Source organism: Poecile atricapillus, chromosome 9 (assembly GCF_030490865.1).
Source record: "Poecile atricapillus isolate bPoeAtr1 chromosome 9, bPoeAtr1.hap1, whole genome shotgun sequence".
Lineage (NCBI taxonomy): Eukaryota > Metazoa > Chordata > Aves > Passeriformes > Paridae > Poecile > Poecile atricapillus.
The window spans coordinates 24,107,921-24,133,872 of record NC_081257.1 but is presented as its reverse complement, the minus strand read 5'-3'; the positions used below and the strand labels follow the sequence as shown (position 1 = coordinate 24,133,872).

The window sequence follows — 25,952 nt, the reverse complement described above, 5'->3', positions numbered from 1 at the left end:
GGAAGGAAGGGGGACCCATGCTGGGGCTGCCAGGGCTGGGATGGGTGTCTTGGGGCCCTGCCAGTCACCTCTCTGCATGGCCTTCAGCTTTCTTTTCCAGTCGGGGTCAGCATGACAGGGTTGGGGCTGATGGAGTGACGGTGGCCGTGAGCTGGGCCAGTTGTGGCTGGAGGAGGGAGCAGAGGAGACTTAGAGGGGATCACACTGTCAGCGGCAGGCATCCAACTTTGGTGCCACTGTGGAGCTGAGGCTGGAGCCTCTGTGGCTCAGAGATGGTTGGATGGCAGTAGGGACCCATGGCTGTTGAAGCTGTTGTCAGGCTTTGGCCTCACTGTAGCAGACTGGCTGTGCCCCGCTCCTGTCCCCGTCTCTGTGTCCTCCTGCTGAGGTGGGTGTACGTGCTGTCTGCCCAGGGCTGCCATGCCAGAGCAGCAGATGGAGCTTGGGTTTTACCCTCTGAGATGATCTGGGACACTGAGGGCCTCTTCCAGCATTCAGTCTCACACCTCTGGTGGGTGGAGGGCTGTGGCTGCTGCTGCTGAGGTGCAGTGCTTTGGCCCGACCCAGCCGTGCCTGTCCCCAGCCATCAGCCCTGTTCTTGCTGTGCCCTGCCTTCTGGCAGTCCTCTGTGCTCTGTCCCCTTTCTTACACCGGCCAGCAGTCCCACCTGAGGCTGCCAAGAGTGAAATTTAGGAGCTGGCAGGAAAGAAAAGTTTGGAGTGAAGGGCAGAGAGAGGGAAGAATGAGTTTTCTGAGGGTGATAGCACCCTGCAGGCACAAGGTGCAGGTGGCTGCTGGGAGCAGAGGGGTGTTGGATAAACCATTGCTGATGTCACATTAGTACCCTAGCCCAGGGCTGGCATTGTGCAAATGGACAAAACACAGCAAAACTCCTGCCTCCTCACTTGAGGAACTTGTGGTCTAAGCAAACAGTGAAACCAGAGTGCAAGTCTCACTTTAAGCCTTTTTTGGTTTTTTTTTTAAGAATGTCTGCTGTGCTGAGTGGATCCTGTGCTGTTGGTAATTCTTGAGAAAAAATTGTCCAGGTTCACTTTGCCAGAGATTCTCAGCCTGAATTGGCTGGCCACAAGTGCACATTGATTTGCCTCCTGTTGCCTAAAAAACATGATGGGAAGTCTGAGGAGCTCTGTGCTAGTGCCCACCCTTGAGCAGCACTGCAGCTGGAGACTGCTTACATCTCAAGTGCCTCAACAGTGGAGTCCTCTTCTGAGGATGACATTTTCCTCCAGGCATCCCAAAAAGCCTGTTTTTGACAGGTCTGCTGCGCCACTGCAGCAGATAAACGAGTGATTGTGTGTACAAACTGGGGGACGGGGGAGCTCCGGGGGAATGCTGGGGGTGTGTGCTTGGCCTGGGCTCTGCCCAGCACAGAGCAGGGCTTGTCCTCTCCCTCAGCACAATGCAGCCAGGCTGGCTTGGCATCACTGGCTGTGTCCATTCTCCTATGCAGTATTGCACCGCTGGTTTTTAGCCTGTCCCTACAGTTCAGTGAGAGTCTGTGTCCTGCTATTCTCTTCCGACAGTATCCTAATTATTCGGAATATTCTCTCTGCAGTCAGAAATTTCCCTGAGTCATACCTAAATGTTAATAAAAGCCTAATGGTTTATGTTAAGGAAGGCAAGAGATAAAACTAGGGCCCTTTTATCACAGCCTTTAATGGCCTGAAAATGTCAGTTGTGTGGGAGCAGCTGCCAAATTTTGAGCCTATGAAGATGATGGCTAAGTCCCACAAATCAACAAGTTTGGAGCGGATTATCCGATGCTGGCTGTGTCATTTTCCCAGGACTCCAGGCATGCTGGAAGCCAACACTTTAATCCTCTCTGATACGAAGTCTGAAAGGGGCCAGGCTCCCCTTCTCGCTCTGGAGCTCTGGAGCTGCTGCAGCGCAGCCAGCATGGCCTCGTGGAGGGCAGGGGCTCAGGGCTTTCCTCTGCTTCTGAGTCACAAATTAGCTCCAGCTTTGCTTGAGAACTATTTTTAAGGTCACAAACACAGGATGCAGAAATCAGCGCATTTCATGGTTTTCCTGAGAGCTGCCTCACCACTCCTCTTCCCCCTTCTGTTTCCAACAGACTTCCTTCCCGAAGGGACATCCTGCATGCCCAGGGCTGGGGAGCTGTAATGGAAATTCTGGGAAATTGCTTTTTATGCTCCTTATAGGCCTGGGATAAAGAACTGAACTCACACTGTGAAGGCAGCTGAACTCCTGAGCTATGATGTAGCTGGAAATCTTTTATCTCTGTCTCACTTTGTTTCTGCAATCACACTCAGGGGTTAATCTGAGTAACCATCCTCTTAGCCCCTTGATTTGAATTCATTTGCATCACTTGTGAAGTTTTGCAGCAATATCACTTATTGCAGTGTGCAGGGGCACAGCAGTGTCCCCTCGTCGTGGCAGGGGCTGGCAGAGCTGCTCGGCTGCTGCTGGCTGTGCCTGTCCCCACCTTGCACCCAAGAGGCTCCTGATCAGTGACAGAGGGGCAGAGTCAAACCTTTTGTGGGCAGGAGGTTTTGGATCTAAAATCAGCCCACAGTTCTATGAGTTACTCAGTACCCAGAGCATGTCAAAGGAAAATAGAGGCAATATAGTAAATGCCCACCGGGTGTTTTAAAATGCAGATTATAGAAAGAGATTGGTTTTGGAAGAAAACATTTGTTCTTTTCCCATTTCAGGACAGGGCAGCTTGATTTAAGAGGGAGTGAGATTTAACCCCTTCCACTTGGAGATGGCCTTCTATTCCATTTATTCAGTGCAATTCCCCAGCTGTGGTGACTGCCTGGTGTCTGCAGAAGGATGTGACCTGGCTGTATCCTGTTTACTGTAAAGTGATGGAGTTAGCTGGCCTCTTGGTGCTGTGGGGTATGGGCAGCAGCAGCACAGCACATCATCCCTTCTTCGGACCCGGGAGAAGGAAACACCATATGTCTCCTACCCATCCATTTGTTGGAAGGTCTGATGTCATTTGAAGAAAGGTGTTTCAGAGGAAGGATGTGTGCAGCCAAAATAAATCTTGGCCTGGGTTAGAATAGTTACATCCTGTTTACTGTGGAAAACACTTCACACTGATATGAGCTCTGAAATGCATGATTTAGAAGCGGGCAGGCGCTGAAGATAAGAGACTTCCCGTGATTTTGGCCACCTGTGAGAAGAAAGGGCCAAGTCTTTCAGGCTGGCAGGCAGTGATGCTGGTCCCAGCTCCTGCACAGCTGCCATAGAGAGAAGGTGCTGAGCATCCCTTGGGATCCCAGGTGGTCAGAGGTGTCTCTGTGCCTGTTTCCCTGCAGAAAGGAGCCTTGTAAGCTTCAGGTGGTGATGTTCTTAAAGGGAAATGAAGAGGAGCTAGAGATAATAATCCCTAAGACAAGTAAATAAACCCAAGTGAAATTCTAAGTATCTGTTTGTGAAGGAATAACTAAATCAGAAACATGAATGGCTTTCCATGTCTTCTGTATCATATAAGAAAAGTTGTGTGGCCCAGTTACAGGCCAAACATACGCACTTAAGAATTTGGGCTGTGATTTTACTTTTTACTAGAATGAGATGCAGTAAAACTGGAAAATGAATTTAGCATTGCATCCACAAACTTGATCCTTTTGTTTTAGGTCCCCTAAGAACAGAGCTGCAGCTTTGAATGTGCTGTCCCATTTGGCACTCATCTGAGCAGAGGAAGTTTTTCACATCAGCCTTTGTTACTCCATGTCTGGAGCAGCCAGCAGTGGCCATGGGGTCTGGTGGGGCACAGAGGACCAAGGTCAGGGTGGTTTTTTGAAGACCCAGCCTGTCTCTAGTGGCACTTTGGCTGTGCTAGTCCAGAGCAGCAATATGAGCCCTGGGTGTGTCTGCAGCAGCACAATCCCTGTGCTCAGGGGTGCGTGCTCCTGTGCAGAGGTTGCTGTGGGGTGTCTCTGCTGGGTAGCCCGGGCTGTTTGCTGACCAGCTGCTCCAACACACCAAGGGCTGGCTGGCACCCACAGCTCCTGGTGAGGTTTGCTACTGTCCTGTGCCACGCAAGGGGGAGGAATGGGCAGTGCCATGGCCTGCAGTCCCCGTGCTGACTGCTCCCTGGACCAGCTGTGGCCGTGACAGGGAGGTCCCCAACCCCCTGTGGGCATCTGTCTGGGGCTTCTTCTCTTTTGCCAGTGCAGGGGCACCATCTCTTGCTTATGCATACAAAGCCCCATTGCTTTGCATACCTTTTGGGTTTTAGCATGTTTCTTCCTCACTTCTCCCCAGGAATGTGTTGCTGTGGTGTGGCACCAACCCAAGACACGTGGTGGTGGCTTGGGGACAGATGGGCATGGGGCGCATGTGACCCTGCAGAGAGACCCTGCCCAGTCTCACCCTCCTGTTGCAAAGCCTAAGGATTTGCTTGATCTTCTGAACTGTCTGGAGAGAGGAGAGAGCCAAAGCTTTAGCCTGGTTCCATTAATGATGACCAGGGAATTGGCATCCACACCCTGGTGCAGCTCGGGAAGGAGGACTGTGCTGGACAGGCTGATGGTCACCTTTTGCTTGGTGGAAAGTGCATTCCCAGGCCCTGACAGATGCAGCCTCAAATCCCTGCATTTATTCTGCTTAAATGCAGACTTCTGTCAGCTTCTTTGGCAGAACTATCTGTCTTCTGACTGGATACAGACAGGCATAAATGTGCTTTGTCCTTGGGGTGTGGGCTGCAACCCTCCAGGCATCTCTTGCTGGAGTTTTGACCCTTCCCACAACTGGGGCTTGGGTTGTGCACAGGTGACCTGCAGATACCTGCTGCTGCTGGAATGCCAGCCCTGCTGAGGAGTGTGGCAGTGTGGTCACAGCTTGCCCAGGCTGAGCCTGGGAAGTGGTAATGGCCCTTGAAAGGCGTCCATCATTTGAAGGCTCCAGCTGCACCCGCTGCAGCTCAGAAAAGCTGCTGCAGGAGTGACTGCAGGTGAATTGTTGGCAGTTAGGCTGTTGTGATGTTCAGGCATTGTCGAATCCATCCAAGTTGTCTGAGCAGAAATTACATGAGAATCTCAGAGGATTTGGAGTGAAGGGGTCATAAATCTTGGGTGTGTCTCGGCAGCGTAGTAGGAATATGAGGCATCAGTTCCACTTGCAAATGCTGCTGCCATGCAGCAAATGCACTAATTAATTTAGCACAGGAGAGTCAAGTCTGTTGTTTTGCTTTCGTCCAAACAAGTCAGATGCTTGCTCATAGACACAGGTCAATGGCAAGTCCTTAACCAGTGCCTTTGCCCCTTGGCACCTGGCAGTGAATCGATGTGGAAGCCCTGCTATCATCAGCCTTGTGCCCCACGTGCCAGCCCTCGTGGGTCAGCTCACCAGCCAGGGCCAGGTGCATTTTCCTGTTCTGTGACTCAGCAGTGAGGGGCTCTGAGAAGTCTGTCCCCACTGCCCCTGGGGGGATGGCAGGGACTGGACTGATGTTTGTGCTGCCCACTGATATTTGTGTCTCTCCCCAGCTGCAGCCGGAGCAGCTGGACTGTGGAGCCGCACACCTTCAGCACCCACTGGCCATCGTGAACCCTGTCACAGCCACCCCCATCTTCACCTACAGTGGCCTGACTGCGGTGGCAGTGGCCAGTGTCAACAACTACACCGTTGTGTTCCTGGGCACGGCCAGTGGAGGACTCCTGAAGGCAAGTGGGGCCCAGCAGCAGCAGCGTGGGGCAGCAGAGCTGGGGACGGGCTGGGTGTTGGGGCTCCCCCTTCCAGCACCTCTGGTCTGCCCAGAGGGTGACATCTGTTGTCTGCTTGGTTTGAGCTCCTGCTTCCTTTGGGCAATGAAGAAGTCATTGGGTAGTGCCATAACCCGGACAGTGATGCATGCTGCCTGGTGACTGGTGGCTGCTAATCACTGCTCAGGGCTACCATGTGAGCAGGATGTTTTTGATGAACCCTAAGCTGAAAACTCTATTGTGCAGCATTGAATTATTAATTAATTTTATTAAACCATTTTATTAATTATATGAATAAAATTTTAAAACAATATGATTATATACACACTATAATATAATTTTAATTACAATGTTTAGTTATTATTTTAACTGTTGACATTATTACAGTTGTTAAAAGCTGTTTTAATAAATTCTCCCTCTGAGGTGCTGGCTTTTGAAGACTCCATGTAGACAGGGGAATCACAAAGAAATTCTTCTTCACAGCTGAATCCAAAGCAGGTGTGAACCCATGGTGGAGCCTGTTGTAAATAACATGCCAGAGGTGATGCAGGGTGATGCAGTGCCCCAGTTCTGCAGCCAGGACACAAGGCCAAGCTCTCAGTAACCTTCGTGCTTGAAGTTTGCCAGAGAAAGTTTTGATTCCAGGCAGCCACAGCAGTCTGGGAAACTGCCAGTATCAGAAGTTCATAGAGAAGAGGGGGAAAAGGCCTGGAGCAAAGACAGCTGATACCTGCTTTATCTCTGCCTGGGGGGACTGGTGCAAAATGTGGGATGCTGGATCAAAATACTTAGAAGAAAACTTGCCAGTCTCTTCCCTTGAGTCTAAGTGCTCCTGGCAGAAATGTGGGAGCAATCGCAAAGGAACTCCCTGCTTTGATTTTTGCCCACAGGGGCAGGTAATTCGGGAGGGAGCTGGCCCTGGGCCAGGCGCAGGGCTGGGGGCAGATGCCACACGCAGCGCAGCCTGTTCACACGGCATTAACAGCTCTGCTCCATTATCATCTCCGAGAGACCAGCCTTATCTGCAGTGCCTCCATTAGGGAGAGGCTCCTGGCTACCCTGAGCTGGGATAATTTGCTCAGATAGCTGTAATCTAATTCCACAACACAGCTGCATAACCAGAAGCCCTTCTACCTTTGGGGCTTCTTGCTCTTTGGCACAGGATGCAAGATACTTTGCGTGGCCAAATCATTCAGATTTGTTGCCTGAGAAAAGACAGGAGAGGGGCAGAAATGGTGCTTGCCCAGCTCCTGCCAGCAGCAGTTAGGGTTACCAGGGGCACGTATGGCAAATCAGTGCAATTCTGTGGCTGTGGACTGTTTGGTGAGGGCCAGCACCGTGTCCAGCAGTCACGAGAGGGTCAGCAGTGCTTGGGCAGCATGGCTGGGGCAGGACGTGCCAGGGTGCAGTGCCCTCAAGGGCACAAGGAGGGAGGGAGTCTGTCCTGATGTGTCCATGTCTGGAAGGCCACAGACAAGTGCTGTGGTGGGGTTACCCAGGGCTTGACTCACTCTGCTCCCACCAGCACCCAGGGCAGTGTGTGTCCTCCAGCCCACCCCAGCCTGCTGTGCCAGGGCTGGGGTCGCTGCCCCTGGGCTGCTCTGGGGGCTCTCCCCCAGAGCCTGCAGCCCCCTGAGATCCAGGGGGAGCCTGTGTGAAGAGGGTGTAGGATGAACATGTCCAGGAGGCAGAGGGACCCAGGCACAGGTGTCTGTAAACAGCTACACGTGGAGCACATCTCAGCAGTGAGGGAGAGGGGATGCAGTGGAGAATGTCAGGGCTCAGTTCATCTTGCATGATCCCAGGGGAATAATTTAGCTTCTGGCTAGCCAGCTTTTGAAATGGACACAGTGATAGTTCCCTATTTTTTCTGCATAGCTCTCAGTGTTTCTTAGAGAGAAAAGAGGAGAGAAGCCTGAGCCTGTGCTGTCGTAGTGTGTCAGTGCTGCTCTAGTGTAAGAATTAATTAACCTATGTTAATTAATTAATCCACATTTAGAGAACAGAATCACAGTTGGTCATTACAATTGTTGCCTTCCCTTGCTAGTAAGGAGGCAAGAATTTTCCTCATCCCCTTTCTGTTTTAAGCTGAAAAGTGACTGTCATGAGAAATTTTGTAGCCCCCATTGTTATTTCCTCTCAGCAATGCCACATTTAATTTACTGAATTTTTGAGTCAAATGCCAAGACATTCAGGGAACTGAAAGGCAGGCTGATGCTGTGCAGCCTTCTCCATCACTGCCAGCGCTTCAGCTGGTGATTCATGAGACAAGGTAGGAGTTGGCACTCTCGTGGCAGCTGCCGTGGTCTTCTGGAGTCAGCAGGGATAGAAGCTTCTTCTGCCTGGACTGACAACACTTATTTTTCAAATATGCAGGGAGCAGGAGATGCCATGCTGTACAGCCCTGTTGCTGATTTTCACTGTTTTTCATTAAGTTTTGGAAACTCAGTGTTCTCTGTACAGAATGTGTGTACGTATGTGATGAGGCCCAGAGGCGGGTGCCACTCGCAGGAGGGCAACACAAATGCTGCTGTGCCTGCTGGATGCAGCTGTGCAGGGGTAGAGCCTTCAACCAGACCCTTCCCAGAGGGACCAGGGGTGATGAGGGTCCTGCATCACTGAGCAGGGCTGGGGCTTTCTGGGCCATGCTATGCCTGCCCAGTGACACAGAGCTGACTTTCCAGGAAAGCTCTGTGTGTGCAGCCTGCAAAGTGTGCAGAGATCCACAGTGCTTGACAGCTTGGGGCACCCCTGTATGCCTCTTTGGTTTTTATTTATAACCAAGAGGAAATAATCTTCTCCCCTTAATGTTTGAAAATGGTCTCAGTGAGTGGCCTCTTCTGTCTACAGATTAACCTGGACAGTACGATGAAGGTTATTAGCAGGAGATCCATTTCGGTGGCTTATGGAGAGCCTGTCCATCCCATCATGCAATTTGACCCTTCTGATTCCACCTACCTCTACCTGATGACCTCTTACCAGGTGAGATCTTCAGTCCTCAACAAAAGAGTTCTTAGAGCACAGCACACATTTGATTTAGCTCAGAGCTGGAAGCAGAAAGGGACAATAAGATTTTCTTTAATGGTGAGAGCAAAGATGTTCAGAGCTTTGGCTGTCACTGGGCTTTCTGGTGAAGTGCCTGTCCTTTCTCCTGTGCTGGGTGATAACACCATGCAGCCCAGCTTATCAGGTCTTTGTGGTGGTCAGGTAAAAAGAAAGAGTGAAAGATACTGAAACCGATTGCACTTACAGGAATGCAGAAATAAGCAAAGGTTGTTCCTGTAGTGAAACCCAAAAATGACAGTATGTGGTCTTTAGGAAAGCTTTCAGGGGTTCCTACAGACAAAAAGTCTGCCTGTCAGAAGTGGTCCCTGGGGAGGTTTCTGCTCAGTGCTTGGCAGGGGGGCTCTGCAGAGACCGGGAGAGCCGCAGCAGGTACAGACAGGCGGTCCCATCTCCATCAACTTAACAGAGGAGGAAGATGAGAGCTGAGCGCTCCAGGCACTGATGCTTTGTCCTGAATTACATTTTAATCTGTCAAAACAGATGCACAACCACAAATGTTACATGTTGCATTTGTATTTTCCAAGCTCTAATTCCCTGCAGATTGGTCATTATCATTTCACAGACCCCTCCCAGGATGCCTCTTTAGCTGATGGCTCCGACTGTCTCATCTCAGCCCCTGGCTGGGCTGTGCCTTCTGCTTGGGCTGATCAAACAACTGGTGTGGTGCTTGTCTTAGTCCTCTGACTAAGGATATTTTCCCATAAATCTGATGAGTTGATTTTTCTTTGGTGGAGTTAGCATCCTAGGAAGCTCCTCAGGAGCTTGACAGGGTTGGGGTTGGGTTGCTGAGCCCCGCAGGGCTGGGGAGCAGTGAGGTGCTGTGAGTGAAGTGGGGCTCTGGCCAAGGAGCCCACAGCCTGGAGTGTGCTTGCCTGCTGGGAGCTCAGGGCTCTTGGCACCTCACATTTTCAGTCCCCACTGTTCCAAACCACTCAGGTTTCCTTCCCAAATGTTTAGAGATCAAAGGAGGAGAGAGCAGAAACCAACACATGCTTTCCCTTCCAACTGCTTCTGCCAAGTGAGTCCCCAGAGGTACTTTGATTTTTTTTACAAATCAAGGTTTCTAGAGTGGTGCTGCTTTCTGATCTTTGTGTAAACAGCCAGAGCGTGCTGGGCTCTATTTGGAGAGGAGCTTCCTGCAGGTCTGGGTGAGAGCTTTTCACAGAGAGGGACAAGCTGTGAAGATATGTCCAGCTGACACCTCTGAAAGGTGCAGTGTCACACTCTGTGACCTGGTCATCACATGGCTCCTTGCCTTGGCACCAGGTGAAAAGGAACAGCTCAGCTCAGCCCAGCTCAGCCCAGCTCAGCTCAGCTGGCTGCAAACCCTGTGGTTTCCCAAGCCCCAGGGTATCCTTCCTGTCTTGGGGCTCACAGCCCCTGGCTTGGACAGGCTCCAGGGGTCCCCAATGGGCAGCAGCCGGCTCCTTGGGCTCATCCCCTCGCCGGGTGGCTGTGGCACAGCTCCAGCTTCCAGGCTGTGCCAGGGTCTGCTCCTGTGCTGTGCTGGGTGAGTTTGCTCCAAGGTGAGGGTGTGGCAGCCCGAGGCGCTGGCGTCTGGCCTCCAGCTGCAGGTGGCCATGCCGTGTGTCCTGGCTGGTGGGTGTTCCTGGGGCTGTGACACATTTGGAAGCAGCTGTGCTGTTGTTGTGCAGATGACACGGGTGAAGGTGGCTGCCTGCAGCCAGTACTCGACGTGCACGGAGTGCCTGGCTGCCGCTGACGCCTACTGCGGGTGGTGCACGATGGAGACCAGGTAGGACCAGCCGTGGCCTGGTGTGCTTCAGCTTTGGCCCTCGAGCCTGGCATTTCTGGTGCCTTTTGTATTTCCCCACAGTCATGCTACCAACAGTCTTTTTGCATTCCTTACAGAATAAGTGCTGTTAGAAACAATGGCATCTGTCCCAAAGGGCTGGGATGTTCTTCAGAGACAAGATTTCACCGTAGCTGCATTGTCATGCCAGAGGCAGCTGCCAGCCCAAAGAATCTCTTTCAGGTGTCAAACCATGGGACTGGGAGAACCCATACCCTGTAAAAGTCCCATCTTTTGCCCCTGCAGATCCCCTCTATCAGTAGAAGACAATCACGTGCAAAAGGGGATATTCAAAATTAGATTCCACATTTGCAATCTGAAGATGTTGGACAAAATGCCATCCTCTCCTCCTGAGTTTGGGTTCAGCCTGGCCATTTCCCACCTCCCTCAATCCTGCTGCCCCACTGGTGCTGTGAGGGTACATGTTTTTTGTCATAGCAAGCAGACACCTTAAACATAGCAGCAAATGTTTAGGCTTGGATGGATGCATGGATGAAGGAGAAAGATACAGACACAAGATTTTCTCAGGAGCTTCCCTCACAAGAAATTCAACATTTTTATCACCTGTTTATCACTCATCAACCACGAGTTGTTCCTCTGTTTGTTGCAGGTGTTCTCTGCAGCACGAGTGCACCAACTTCACGGGAGCCAACTTCTGGGCAAGCGTGAGTGAAGGAGTGCAGCAGTGCCCTTCCATGACCATCCTGGAGCCTGAGATCAGCATTGACAAGGAGCACCCGGTGCGTTTGGTGCCAGCTCCAAAGGGGCGCGGTGCCCGCTGGCAGGGCGGGTCCCCAGCCGTGGAACAACGCCTGGAGCAGCTCGGCTCCTCGTGCCCTGCCTGTGGGCCAGGGGGATGCTGAGCTCTGCTGCATCTGCTGCCTCAGCCCAAGGCTCTCGGGGAGCTGGGGGTGACCTGCTGCACCCCGGAGCCTCAGCTGGCTGCCAGGTCTGCAGGCAAACAGTGCCCAGAGCCGAGCCTACAGCAAAAAGCACTGAGAGCTGCTGCACCAAACACACAGGGGAGGGTTGCAAAATTTCAAACACAATCAGATGCAGACAGCTGAGTCAACTCATTTCCTGATTTTGAATTGTTGCTATTTTAAAGTATTTTAATTATATTTTAAATGTTTTCATCAAAATACTATTTGTTTCAAGACAGACCCTGTCTGTGGGCTTATTTTGGAGTTGCCTACCTCTGAAAAGCTTCTAAAATGTTGACGATTTCTAGATATAATTTCCTGTGATAATAGCTGACTTTTTTGTCTAATATAGGCCCTGATAATACAAATAAATGGAACTATCCCGAACCTGAATGGAACAAATATTTCATGTGACTATGGAAACAACATCCACACGGTAGCCAGAGTCGCTGGGGATTATGTAAACCAATTTATTTATTGCAGTTTGCTTCCACACGAGAAATATCCAGCATTTCCTGATGACCAAGGTATGTAGAGGCAAACGAGCTGCATTCCTTTTAATCACTTCTGTGGACATCATTTTTATTAGGCTTGAATTATTTTTATTTGTATGTGCGGTTAATGCATACAGGGAAGAAAAGCCCTAAGCTGCTTCTATTTCACAGGGCATATGACTCTGAAGCGTAGGAGTTCCACCATCTTTACATGAATTGATAGTATTTCAAATCTATCAATTTTGGTTTTAAACGTCAGAATTTAAATGCCAGTTCATGTATTTATTTTTATCTGGTTTGAGCTTCTGCTTTAGATTTAGTGTGAACTAAGCCAAAAACATTTTAGCCCTAGGCAAATAATGTAGTTTTTATACTGATATTTTCAACTGCTTTGTTTACTTTCCCTCCCAAACGCACACTGCCTTTCAGAAGTTCAGAAGGAGGAGCGAGTGGGTACCTAAAGGAGCTCAGGAGCTCTTAGCCCCCATTTTGCAGTCAAAAGCCAGCCAGAGGTGTCCAGTGTCCCCTGCTTTGGGATGGTGCCAGAGGGGGTGCCTGTCTCGAGGCTCCATGGAGCTGCCTCCGGAGGAGATGAGTGCCTGCTGAGGCTGAAGTCAGCTGAGCTGGCTGAGGCAACCTGATCTGAACTGGCCACTTAGCCACGGAGTCAGCCCCTCTCAGCACCTTTGGAGAAGTTTGATGCTTCAGTCCAGACTTGAGAGCTTGTTAAATTTTCATCCTTCAAGCCTGGAGTGAATGTGCTGTTGAAGATGGCTGACTTCAGTAAGAGGAGACTTAGCTAGTCCTTTTGAAAATTCCACTTTTCCTAGGCCCATTTGTAAAGCTGCATTGCTTTTCTCCCAAACTATCCAAAGAATGGGAGATCATTAACTGCTCTGTATTGTTGGTTACAGCAATGTCCAAATGAATTTCTGGAATCCAGTGCGATGATTTATTGTCTGTATTCTGAAAGAGGCATTGTTTCTTCTCCCTGGTGCTTATATGGCAAAATTGCAAAGAAAAAAGCAAGAAATAGGCAGTTCTGGGGGGAGGGAAGGTAGTATGGTGTGTTGAACAGCCAAAATAGGGATTTCCGCTCTCTGCAGGTTTGTTGGCACAGGAAAAGTGAGCGGGATTTTAAAACATAATAACTAACATGTTTTAATTACCACATTTTAAAAATTATAATTTAGTACCAACTGTATGTGAAGACAATAATTAAATCTGCTAATTAACACTTGCATAGCATGCTGGAATTTTGTGCTGAAAGTCACCGTGTTCTTTTCTGTGAGAGTAATGTGAAGTGCTGATATAGGAGGGGAGAGCTGAAGGTCAGAGGAGAAAGGATGACTGCTCCAAGTTCTGAAATGCAACTTGGAGGAAGCCCTAGAGAAAACAAATCAGATTTAGCTCTTGTTTTCCCAAGGGTCTCTCTTGTCTACTGAGTGTGAGTGTGAGCGAGGGGCTGTTGCAACCCAATATTCTTTGGCTTGATTTTCTCAGACCACGTGGTCGTTGAAACTTCTCTCCGGGTCAACAACAAAAACATAATCAGGGCCAACTTCACCATCTATGATTGCAAAAGGATTGGAAACATTTACCCAGAGAGAGCGTAAGTGACCCCAGTGTGCAGGCAGTGGAGCCACCGCGGGTGGCAGGGCACGGGTGGCACTGGGGTGACAAAGGTGGGGCAGTTTGAAGCTGGAAGGTGCCAGCACAAAGCTGGATGAGGGTCCTCCTGTGGGGGGTTAATGGGGGAGTGCAGCTCCTGCGAGTGGGCGGCTGGGGGCCTGGGCAGGATTTGGCAGGATCGTGGGAGATGTGATGCCAGAGGAGGGTCCTCAAGCCATCTGGACATGTTTGGTTTCTTTTAAACATGAAAAATATTTTAATATAAAGCTCGTTGTATTAACCCTTCAGCAGCAGAAGTGGCCTCCCCAGCAATCTATGGGGGCATCTGTGGGGCATTGGGGAAGAGAGGGTCGTGCTCTCTTGCTCCTTCCAGCCCTGGGTGGGAGCAGTCATATACTTGACTCCATCAGCTCGAGGGGTCTGTAGTGCTGCACACCAAAGCTCGTCCACCTCTCAGGAGCATCACAGCAGGACCTGAGCACAGGGCCCACCAGCGCTCCCATGTCTGTGCAAACAGCAGGGAGAGTCTTAGGTCCAGCATGCCAGGCTCCTCAGAGAGACAGAGGAGGGGAAGGAGCATTTTTGTTGGGAAAATCATTTTTCTCTAGGCAGGGGAGGGTGGCGCTCAGTCTGCCGTGGCCTGAGGCCACATCCCCTGCCAGCTCCCAGAGAGAGGAGAGAGAAGTCAAGCAACCTATACTCTGCTTTTCTCACCTTGCCTTTGCCATTTCAGGTGCACCAGCTGCCTCTCAGCCAGGTGGAAGTGTCACTGGTGTCCCTCTGCCTACAGCTGTGTCTCCAATCACTCACAGTGTGAGGATGTGCTGCAGATGGAGGTGAGGCCCATCAAACTGCTGCTCACTGCTCCAGCAGTGGCTGGCACTCGCTGGCCATGGCTTGTGCCCTGCTGGGGTTGGGGCACCCTCCTCAGCCAGGGTTGAGGAGGGGATGTGTGCGGGCAGGTGAGCTGTGACTGCACCGAGGTGTGAATGTGAGGAGGATGCCAGCTGGCTCAAGGATTCAGCTGTCCTGGTGCCTCCTGTGGGCTCCATCTTTCTCCACATCCTGGGCCACCTGGGTTTGAGTACAAGAAGAAACAGCCATACTCCACCATTCCCTTAGCTTTGACTCGAGGCTGCTGTATGTTAATAATGTGCCAAAGCACCACTGGGGTGCTCATCCAGAGGAGAAAATCTCCCCTTTCCAAACTGCAGCTTTAATACCCAGAGGATCAGAGTGTTCCTACTACTGAAATTTAAATTGCAGTTAATTTAAATAAAATGGGCCTTTTAGCAATCAATCTGCTCTAGATCCAAGCCAAGCTTTTACACTGTAAATTGAATATCCCTTTTACCCAGTGGTCTGCTCTTAGCTCAGGTCTCTGGTGTTCCCCATGCTCATCATCGAGAGGAGTTTAGCCCTGTGTCAGATGTCTCACCCTCAGTCTCAGGCTGAGCCCAGGGCCAGCCCTGGCATCCACTCTCCTCCAGTGGGGAAGAGGTGGGTGAGTCTCAGAGCAGGGCATGGAGGTGGAGCTTAAGCCACCGTGTACAGCTCCAGATCCTGTAAATCCCTGGGAAACAGGGATGGAGAAGTCCCTGCCAGGTGGCAGCTCCCAGCAGCACAGGGCAGCGTGCTGGGCTCAGCTGTGCCTGCCTGTGTATACCCAGGTGTTTTGGGGAAGCATCCTCTTCTTTGTCCACTTCACACGTTTCAGTGTCTGGCATTTTCTCTGGCTGTCTGGATGGCTGCTGGGAAGTTGAAAACCATCCTGATGGTAGCTGCTGTTGGGTGTGTGTCCTGTGCCAGAGCCCGGGGGACGCTGCAGGGAGTCTGGCACACGCTGTTGGGGCAGTGAGTGCTCCTGCTGTGTGTGCTGCTGGGCACTGCTTGTGTCAGTCTCAGCAGTGACACTGGGTGACATCAGGGCTGTGGGGTCACCTGGCGACTGCTCTGGGTTAGTCCTCGATTAGCAAAGGATTAACATTATCTCCTTGGATCTCCTGCTCCAGAGGTACAGTTGGGCTGGATGCTGACCTGCTTGGGCGGGTTTGTTTTCTCTCTGTGCCTCCTGCTGATCTCGTGAGCAGCTGCAGGAGAGGTGCTCTGTAGCCCTGGAAACACGGTGCTTTCATCCTGCTGCTGGAGCTTTTGGTAAACAAACCATTTCTGCACCTGAGCATGGCTCTGCAGGGAAAGCTGCATCGTACCAGCTCCATCCACAGCATCTTGGACATTCTGCCCCTTTCCTCTGATCCAGATGTGAAGGATATAGTCAGCTGGAAGCTCTATTTCTGGTGGCTGGTGAACAGCAGGAGAAGGGGCTTCAAGATGACAAGTTAATCAGTCCTCTAAAGTGTATTTCTCTGGGAAGCTGTGCCAGCTCTGGTGACATGCAAAGACTCACCAGGCCAGGGGATGTTTTGCTTGAAATTGTAGCTGTGCTGGTTTTATTTTAACTCTTTTTATTCCCTTGGAAGAGGCTTGGGACTGAAATCTCTCCCCAGTCATTTGCTTTGCTCTTTTGCTTCCCTTATCACGTTCCTCTTTGTTATTTAATCTCCTTGTTTGGGCAGCACCAACTGTGCTTGGTTAGATGAGTGTCCTAACAGAAGTGAAAGATTTTTTCCACTGTCAAACAGGCACTTCCAAGTAGTTCCCTGACCCCTATCTAGGTCTGGGGAGGGCAGGAGAGAAACCTCCCCTGACTGCATGTCCAGTCCTGGGGATGTGTCTGGCTGCAGGGATGTGTCTGAACATCCCATCCCATCCCATCCTAGTGCTGGGGGGGCAGGCTCGGCCTCTCCTTGGAGCAGCAGCAGCACTGGCATCAGTGGAGCCACAGCAGGATAACCTTTAATGCAAGTGAGAGGAAATCTTGCCTGCTGTAAATGATTCTGCATAATGGACCAAGTATTTGTTGTCTTTTATCCCAAAGGCTCCACTGTCACAGGCATTACTCTGGATGTGCCCTGGGGCCATGCACAATCTGGCTTCATTTTTGCTGTAGTTTCGCAGTGTGATTTACGTCTCATGAGAGAACAGGACGGGTTTGTCACACAGACTGGAATTCTGAGTCAGCTCCAGTGTCTGAGACGTCAATTTAAAATGAGAACAAAAGTAGGGAGACAGATGACCTTTTAAAATAATTTTTCAGCTTCATTTAAGCCTTTCACTGCAGCTGCCCTGCTATGGCAGCCCCCTTGCTGAAGCCCCTGTAGTTCCTCCTGCCCTCTCTCCATGCACACGCAGCCGGAGCACTCTGCAGGTGCTGGCAGGAGTGAGCCATGCAATGGCTGGGACATGGCTTACAGGGGGTGGGAGAGGGTCACACTGGCAGATCTGCCATTGGAGGTGGCAGTGCCTCCTTTCAGAGTCATTCTGGCCCTGTCACGGCTGTAGTGGCAGCTGAGGTGCAGGTACACGGGCACTGTGCACCTGGCAGTACCTGTTTCCCAGTTAAACGAGTCTTATCAAGGACTATTGATGGTTCCTCTTCCCTTGTTGCTGAGGATGCTCAGCATGCACCCAGCTAACCCCTTTTTTTCCTTATTTTTGTACCTAGCAGAAGAAAATTGACTGTCCTCGAATAGTACCTGCCCTTTTGGAGCCGATGCCCACGGGTGTATCTCGGAACATCATGATCTCACTGGTCAATGCAACTTTCTCTAAGGTAAATGAGTTCCTAAAGGCATTGGGAAGGTTTGGACAGGTGTTTGGGGAAAATAACACTCCCTATTCTCTTGGGGGTGTTTGCTCCACCACGGAGCGTGCCCGTGTCTTGCTCTCCCAGCCCCACATGCCAGCCTGGCCCCAGTGCCTGCACTGAGGAATGAAGGACACAGCTGAGTGGTGGGCAGGGAGCTCTGGCTAAGCCACAGTGTTTGAGTACAGCATTGTTTGACTTCAGATTGGCACTGCAGAGCTCATTTGGTGTGAAAATGGCCTTCAGGTTGTCACTGCAAAGCTTGTTTGGTATGAAAAAGTCTTTTTTGTGAAATTTTCTGACACACTAATTCTAACAGTGAAAAGCAGGAGTGGACATCAAATGGTGCCTTTGGAGATGTGCTGCATGCCAGAAAGAACCAGAGGAATTTGGGGCAAGGAGGCTGAGCACTGGGAAAGTGCTTGAGTAAGCCCTGCTGTTTGTGGAAATCTGCCCTGAGTAATTTTGACTCAGATCAACAGGTCTCATGGGGCCAGGTTTGCCTTGCCCCTGTTGATGATTCCAGCATCCTGAGCAGCTAAGTGGTTCCTTGTTCTTCAGGAGAGGAGAGTTTTGGAACTGCTGGAGCTTTTCTTTTGGTGGATCTGTTCTGGTGTGCTGGAGGGTGCTGCTGGGGGCTGTGGAGGCACCACTCCCACCACACCTCCTTGCCCTCAGCACAGGGGCAGAGCAGACCCTCCTGCCTGAATGGGGTGGCCTTTTCCTGCACAGGCCTTTTCCTCCTCCAGGAAGGAGGCTGTGACCTCTGCAATCAGCAAAATCAGGGTGAGAAATCCTTCTTCCTGTCTGGATGCTGGAGGTGGCTGAGGAGGAAGCAATAGCCCATGGAACCCACAGGAAATGGAGTCAGCAGGAAAGGGGCAGCAGGAGAGGCTCTGGCAGTCTGCCTTCCTTCCACCACCTTCTGCTCACTGTCTCAGGGTGCTGGGTGTAGGATTTTTCATCCTTCCCTCTCTGGGGGAACTCCTGGGTGCTGCTGAAGCTGGGAGCCTCAGAGACCCCTCTGCTGCAGCAGGGCACTGCAGGGGCAGGGACATGAGGCCAGGGCTATGGGGAGCCTGCAGAGCCAGAGCTGCAGGAGATGCACTGGGCAAGACTCTGCCTGTGTGTTTGCTGAGCCAGCAGCTGCCTGCCAGGAGCCTGCCAGTGCTTCCTTCCATGTCTTTTATCAGATCTGCCAATTTTCAAAGGCTAGCTAGACCTCAGTAGTGGTGGAGCATCAACTGCTTGGAGATAGGATTTTTTTCCTGCCGATGCGGGAACAGCAATAATTTGGTGCAGGATATCATCCTTGTGTTATCAGGAAAACAGCACAGAAATCTGCCTTTGAACATGTTCTCGGCTGGGTCCTTGTTTGAATTAGAGATTTGCACTGTGTAGTTGCTGGGAGGAGGAGGAAGGTGACTTTGAGCCTTAGTTTGGGCTGGTTTGGACAAGGTGGCCTGGGACAGCATTGGCTCTCAGTCTGCACTGCAGCAGGAGCTCCACACAGCCCAGCCTAGAGGAGCTCTTGGGGTTACAAGAGCCCAGGCAGGCACATGCCCTGGTCTGTGTGTGCTGTGGGCCGGGCACAGCTCCTGTGACACCTTTAGTGTCGGGTACTGACCTCCTGTTTGACTTGGACAGAGTTCAGGTGCCAGTGGCGGAATCAAGGTGGGACATGGACCCACAAAATGGTTGTTGCAGTCATTCTGCCTTTGTCTTCCCTCTCCTAGGAGACAGCTCTGGAGTGCCATTTTGGGACAGACAGGACATTTGAAGCCCGGTGGGTGAACTCCTCTGCTGTGGAGTGTGTACATGTGCTGGTGAGTCGAGGGGTGAGGCTGCCAGCCCTGCTTCCCCCAGGCTGAGGATCAGGTCCGAGGGCAGGCAGGGTCTCACCCCCAACCTCCCACCTGGCAGTGAGACACTGCTTTCTCTCTTTCCTCCGTCTCTCACTCCTGCATTCACCCTGTCTGCATGTGCTGCTGCTGACAGGGCACACACGTGTCAGCGGTGCTGTGCACCCAGCTCCGTGGGGATCTGCAGTGCCTTTGGCCCCTGCTGCCCCGGGGCTTGGGAAAGAGCTGCTTATTTACCTTTCTAAATGGGAAGAGTTCAGTTCAGGCAAGAAATTTGGCCACCTTTCAGGGTTGCTGTTTCTGTAGGTTTTATTTTGAACAAGGAAGTGGCCTGAAAAAATGCAGTGATGCTCACTGGAAAGCAGTAGGTGGTTGTTGGAGGACAAACAGCATCTGCAAAATGCAGAAAACATTTGGACTTTCACCAGTAAGAATACTGCAAGTGGAAGCTGGAGAAGAGCACTTTCCTGTCACATCACCTGTATCACAGCCCCACACCGAGAATGCGCAGACAGGCCAGGCTGCTCATTTTCCTGTCCACTTCTGCTAAAAATAGCAGCAACCCAGGGCTCTGTGTTCACTATAATATGCACTGTGTCCTGGTGCCCTTTACTGGGACTTCAGCAAAATTATTAAAACAAAACAGCTGTCCCACTTCTTCTGCTAAAGATAAGAGCCATGTCTGGAGGAGCAGTGGTCAAAGAAGCTTCAGAAGAAAGGTCAATCCATGTAGTGTATGTGTGTAACCTCCTATTTTACTAAATTTCATAAGTTTTTGTTTGTTTTTTTGTGTGCAGCTCCACACATCAGAAAAAAGCCATCATTTCCCAGTGAACCTCCAGCTGAAGGACAAACCAGACAGATTTATTGACAGTCCGGAGATGATGACAGGTCTGAGTTGGAAATATTTTTATGCTCCTCTCATCTGGTTGGCTTGAATGACTCTCAAACCTGGGCAGAGTTTATGGCTGCAGGAGAGAGACCGTGGCTCCAGAGGGCACAGTGCAGTTCCTTCTCTCAGGCACATGCAGAAAGGATATTTACCCCCATGAACGTGAGCCCTGAGCCCAGACTGGCACCCACCACATCCCTGTTACAGCCAGCCAGAGGTGCAGGCAGCTCAGGTTTCACCTGCCAGCAGTGCAAGGCAAGGTTACCTGGTGATCTCAGTCACAGCAGGGATGTGGGCTGGAGAGGAATTCCTCCAAGGAAAAGAAGGGATGGGGCAGGGCTCTTCCCTCAGCTTTCACAGGAGCATGGCATCAAGGTTCCACATGCTGTGAAAATTGAGTCCTTCTTTTTGCTTCTTCTGCTGAGAAGGAATAAAATGTGTAAGCACATTTCACCCCTGGCCTGTTCTCTGTCTCTGTGAAGAATGGCTGGATTCCCAAAAAAGCCCTTGCTACATCAGCAAACTGAGGAGGGCAGGCAGTCAGACTCGAAATGAGTCAGACTCAGACAAGGTAGCCAGGCAGGACGAGCCCAGAGGATCGGCCACAGAGCAGGGCTGGCACAGCTGCTGCCACACTCCATAGCCAGAGCTTTGTGCCCCTTGCCAAGGGCTCTGGCTGGAGGCAGCACCCCCAGCTCCGACACCTCGGCAGTGGCAGCAGCTGTGGCAGAAGGGGCTGAATTATCTAAGGAGCAGAGAAGGAGAGCCCAAAGAGAGCTTTCCTTTGGAGGATAGCTGTGACAGGGAGAAAAGCACAAGCTCCAACAACCAGTGACCAGGATGGAAAGGTTTCCCCACGATAAATCCCCATGAATGGAGCGGGATTATCTTGGGAAGTGAAAATACCTGGAAATACCAGCATGGGCAGGCATGGGATCTGGTTTCTCTGCAGAAAGAAGAGGGTGTAATTTTGCAATGCAGTGGTAACCCTGAGGAGGGGGGTGGGACAGTGGGTTTTGGCTGTGTAGAAGACTCAGTTCTCTGTGTGGGTGGCACTGGGAGCAGGAACCACAGCAGAAAAAGTGTGGTGGAATTCCCCTCCTCCTGCATGGAGAAGGAGCTTGTTTACATAGGCCATGTTTGCATCCATCGTAATTGGCCAGAATATTTGGAGTTCCCACGGGACTGTTCGGCTGCTCTGGCTCCTCCTTGCCTTGCTCAGTCTGGTGTGAGTCACATCAGAGAGACTGCCTTGCAACAGAGATCTGCCAGGCAAACATGCTCATCTTTTATAATGTCTTTAATGAAATCACTGATGTTAGTGTTTATTATTTCAATATTTATTAGCTTTTATTGTACACTGTGTTTTGATAGTCCATTGAAGGAATACAAGCTCTGCTATTGGTTGGAAAACCAGCCAGTGTAACTCCCTGGGGGGACTGCAGATGACATGGAATAAGTTTTTTTTCTGTGGGGAATAGGAGAGAGCCTTGGTACTGGTGATGTTTTGTTAGCATGGCACAGGCAGAGTGTTGGTGCTGGTGAGGTTTCATTAGCACAGCGTTGAGGCTGAGGGACTCATTAGTTGCTCATGAAGTGCCTTAAGATGCTCCTGTGAGCAGAAGTGCCAAATGTGTCTGTTCCTGTGTTTTATGTGCTCCTACAAAGTCTCCTGTGGGGAAAAGGGTGTGAAAGCCACGTTTCCTGAGCATTTCTGACTGTTATCTCTGGAGCAACCCACACTCCAGTGGCAGAAGTCTTGAGGCTGGAGAGGAAATGTAATCCAGGGCACCGGCTAATGGAGATGTGAAGGCAGTGTAAGAAAAACATATGGAAGCTGAGCTGAGCAGATCTGAAGGGAGAAGAATTCAATGAAAGTCAATGGCCTGAGGTTGCAGGGGGAAGGAAAGAACTGTAAACACTGTACAAAGCACAAGCCACCCCATTTTTGTCATTGTGGAAGCAATGGAATTGCTTTCCTGGCAGGATGGAGCCAGCTTTGCCAAGCAGCTTCCCATGTGGATGCTGAGAGTCGGAAACATGTAGCATAAATTGACAAAAGGTTCCAAGTTTGGATGTTGCTTGTTTTTCAAGGGGGAGAAAAAGGAAAAGAAAGTGCTAAACTATACTGTAGTGTGAACAAGCACCCAGGCCTTCTGGGAGAGCTGCAGGGTGGTAGCCAGGTGCTGCCTCATCTCACTGTATGTGCACACTGCTCTGCTCATCCACTGGATTTTGGGTTTTCCTGGGATTAACGTGGCCGGCAGGAGGTGGGAGCAGGGGGCTGTGTGTGTTTGATTGCCTGGGGCTAAGCAGAGCTGTGAGAGCCTCAGGCCAGGAGCTCATGCTGTCTCTTGTCTCTGGTGGTTCAGTGGAGGTGTACAACTGTGCCACCGGCAGTGCCGACTGCTCCCAGTGCCTGGGGAGGGAGGACCTGGGGCACCGCTGCCTCTGGAGTGAGAGCAGCTCCAGCTGCAGGCTGCAGACCGAGCCCCCACAGCTCCCTGACGTCTGCCCACCTCCTGAGATTCGGAAGGTAAGACCTGGAGGCAGCTTGGAAGGTTCTTGTGCTGTGGGGTCTGGTGGTGTGGGGTGATGTGGGGTTATGTGGGGTTATGTGGGGTGGTGTGATGTGGTGTGATGTGTGGGGTAGTGTGGGGTGGTGTGGGGTAGTGTAGGCTGGTGTAGGCTGGTGTGGGGTAGTGTGGGGTGGTGTGGGGTGGCGTGGGGTAGTGTGATGTGGTATGGGGTGGTGTGGAGTAGTGTGGGGTGGTGTGATGTGGTGGTGTGGGGTAGTGTGGGGTGGTGTGGGGTGGTGTGGGGTGCTGTGATGTGGTGGTGTGATGTGGTGTGGGGTAGTGTGGGGTGATGTGGGGTGCTGTGGGGTGCTGTGATGTGGTGGTGTGATGTGGTGAGATGTGGTGTGGGGTGCTGTGATGCTCTGACTTTATGATGTGCCCCTTGGTGCTGCAGATCGAGCCGCTGCGTGGGCCTCTGGAGGGGGGCACGCTGCTGACCATCCGCGGGAGGAACCTGGGCCGGCGCTTCAGCGACATCCTGGGCGCGGTGCGGGTGGGCGGCGTGCGCTGCAGCCCGCTGCCCGGCAGATATGTCGTCTCTGAGACGTGAGTTGGGGGACCGTGACCCCTGCATGTGCCCCTGCCTGTCCCCCCTGTCCCTGCTGCCACCTGCCTCATCCACCCACAGAGTCGTGTGCCAGACCGGAGAGGCGCAGGAGGCGTTTTCGGACGTGGTAACGGTTAACGTGAGCCGTGAAGGGAGGTCCAGGGAACGCTTCTCCTACGTGGTGAGTGGCTGAGCGTTCCTTTGGTGATTCCTGTGCCACTTGGAGTGAGTGTGCAGCTCCCCACACCTTCCCCAGGTGGCTGAGAAACACGAGAGGTGTCACCTCACCTGTGCTCACCTGTGTGGGGTATGGCAGGACCCCAGCAGGATGCTGGCAGCACAGCCGTGCTCCCAGACTCAGCTCCTGCAGGGGTCCATCTCATCCCAGCTCTATTCTCCTGCTATAAAAAGGAACTTGGTTTTCTTCTGCCTCTTTTGCTGAAGTGCTGTTACAACCTGTGAGATTTTTTGAGACTTGTGAAGCCCCTTTGTGCTGTGTAAGTTACATTCCATGAACTCACATTATTTAGAACTGATTTTTTGCTGCAGGGATTGTGTTAGTTTTTGCATGAAATAATGTGTAGGGATTAGACTGAAGCTAACCCCATGTCATTGTGCAATGAAAAGCCCTTTATAACTTTGTGCTGTGCTGTCTCACAGAGATACCTTTCATCTCTATAAACCTGAGAGAAATACATGCATTTTTTTCTCTTCCCTGTATGAAGCCAGTTCTTGGACAGCATTCATGGACAGCCATGCTGAGTGGGTGCTGAGGGCATGTGGAATGCTTGGAGCCTTTGTGCCTCCACTGTAGCTTCAGCTGGGGCAGGACAGCCCATGATGTGTTACTGGTCTGGGAGAAGACTTGGAGCCCCAGAAAACACTTTGATTCCTTGTGGCCATTATGAGGAATCTGGGGCAGATCATGAAGTGTGATTCCCCCACCCTGCAGCCAATGACAGATTGGGTGTTTAATTCAGGGAGTTCACAGCATGCAGCCAGCACATGCATGGCACACCCCAGCACACTGCATGGGGAGAGCTGGTGAGGTGATGGCACTGCCAGGCCAGACTCAGCAGGAGTTCCTGGATCCTGTTTCCAGTTTCCAGATGTCCAGGTTCACATCCCCACGGTCCCCAATCCAGCAGTTGGGAGTGGATTAAGGTGCCAGTGGTGGCTGTGACCCAGTGAGAGTCCCTTGGTTTGGGGACTCCCAGGATGTGTGTGCTGAGCTGGAGCATCCCCCACTGCTGGCTGCTGGCTGAGAGGGGCCCAGAGGGTGGAACAGGGCTGGGCAGCTCCTGCTCCAGCTCTTCACATGCGAGGAAAAGCCTCTCAGGAAACACCTGTGGAAGCACCAATGCTGAACAAAGCCAGTCCCTGACCTCAGCCTGGGTCCGTGGCTGCCCTGTGCTGGCCCCTCCCTGGAGCAGGAGAGGAGCCATTCCTGCTTGGGTGGCACAGCAGAAAGCTGCTGTCTCTCTGTCTCTGTCTTGTTTGTCTTAGCAAAGCTTGGAGCAGATGTGAGGGAGTGCCCTGCCTTGTGCACAAGTGTTGGGGAGGGACACTGCATGATGGAGGTGTGTCACACTGCAAGTAGCTTTCACACCATTTGCAGACCAAGCAACACTCTTGGTTCTCCTCTCACGTCTGATGGCATGCAAATGCAGCAGCCTACACCATGCAAGGCTGGTCTTGGTGAGACCTGAGCTTGGGCACTGCTATGGTTTAAAAGACTTTCAGAATTGCCCTTCCAAAGAAGGTAGTTCATGAAATAGCAGACATTGCTTGTATGCTACATCTTTCAAAGTCCCCATTATACATGCCTAGAAGAGACAGAATTCAGCTGTAATTGTGCTGGAGGAGGGAGAGGCTTCTTCAGGACATCATAGCAGGCTGTGGATGAGCTGGATTTGCCAAAGCTGCGATGGAGGTGGTTGGTGCTGGCAGCGCACCAAGAGCAGCAGCCCCTGGCTCTGGCTAAGGGGAAGGGCTTTGGGGAACAGGAATAATCCTCTCTGCTGATGCTGTAGCTGCACTTATGAATATGTGGGTTAGGGGCCAAGGGCAGGAGACAGCTGCCTGCAGACACCCAGAGAAATACAAATTAGCAAAACGGATCAGGTGGAAATGGGTGACAGTCAGAACCGACAGAAGAAATGGCTGTAGAGGAGTGAAACCATCAGAGTGTAGGACAAGGGCAAGGGCAGATGTTAATCCATGGGTTTGTGTGGCAGAGGCTGCCAGGCAAGGCATTAACAGCAGGCTCAGCCTGCGCTCCCCTGCCTGCCTGTGGGGGTCTGCTCTGCATGAGCCAGGGGTGGGCTGGGGGAGAGGGGGGCAGCCCCCATGGGTCTGTCTGAGGGGGAGTCACCAGTGCCCTAGGGAAGGGTCTTGAGATCATGATTTGCTGTGCCCTGGCTGTCCTGCTCAAATGGAGCAGGGATGTTGCCAGCAGCCTCTCCTGGGGTGCCTGTGAGCAGACAAGAGGGCTCAGCGCCACGTGAGTTATCAAAGCCTCCAGCTCATGAATCTCAGGAAGATTTCCAGGGGCTGCAAACACAGATAACATACACGCTAATTTCTGCTGCAAATGGCAAGAGGCAAAGTAACTTCCCCTTCAGTTCCTCTTGCCTCAAGAAATGCAGATTTGAAGCTTCCTTAGCAGGGGTCTGATATTCAATTATCTAAACCCAGGTGGCCATTTTACCGATCTCAAGGCTGTCATCCAGTGGGGCTTTA

At 51.5% G+C, this 25,952-nt stretch overlaps 1 protein-coding gene across 2 annotated transcripts in view; it reads left to right on the top strand.

The window, feature by feature from the left end:
* Positions 1-25,952, top strand: part of PLXND1 (plexin D1) — a 67,249-nt gene that overhangs the window by 9,574 nt on the left and 31,723 nt on the right. The window contains exons 2-14 of one of the 2 annotated variants that reach the window (XM_058844697.1): positions 5,481-5,657; positions 8,547-8,678; positions 10,418-10,518; positions 11,186-11,315; positions 11,851-12,025; positions 13,496-13,604; positions 14,358-14,460; positions 17,193-17,297; positions 19,067-19,156; positions 19,990-20,083; positions 22,457-22,620; positions 23,058-23,209; positions 23,292-23,391. In XM_058844697.1, coding sequence (XP_058700680.1) covers positions 5,481-5,657; positions 8,547-8,678; positions 10,418-10,518; positions 11,186-11,315; positions 11,851-12,025; positions 13,496-13,604; positions 14,358-14,460; positions 17,193-17,297; positions 19,067-19,156; positions 19,990-20,083; positions 22,457-22,620; positions 23,058-23,209; positions 23,292-23,391 — 1,632 coding nt within the window. Of the gene's footprint in view, positions 1-5,480; positions 5,658-8,546; positions 8,679-10,417; positions 10,519-11,185; positions 11,316-11,850; positions 12,026-13,495; positions 13,605-14,357; positions 14,461-17,189; positions 17,298-19,066; positions 19,157-19,989; positions 20,084-22,456; positions 22,621-23,057; positions 23,210-23,291; positions 23,392-25,952 lie in introns of both variants that reach the window. The other variant, XM_058844696.1, reaches the window with a different exon arrangement.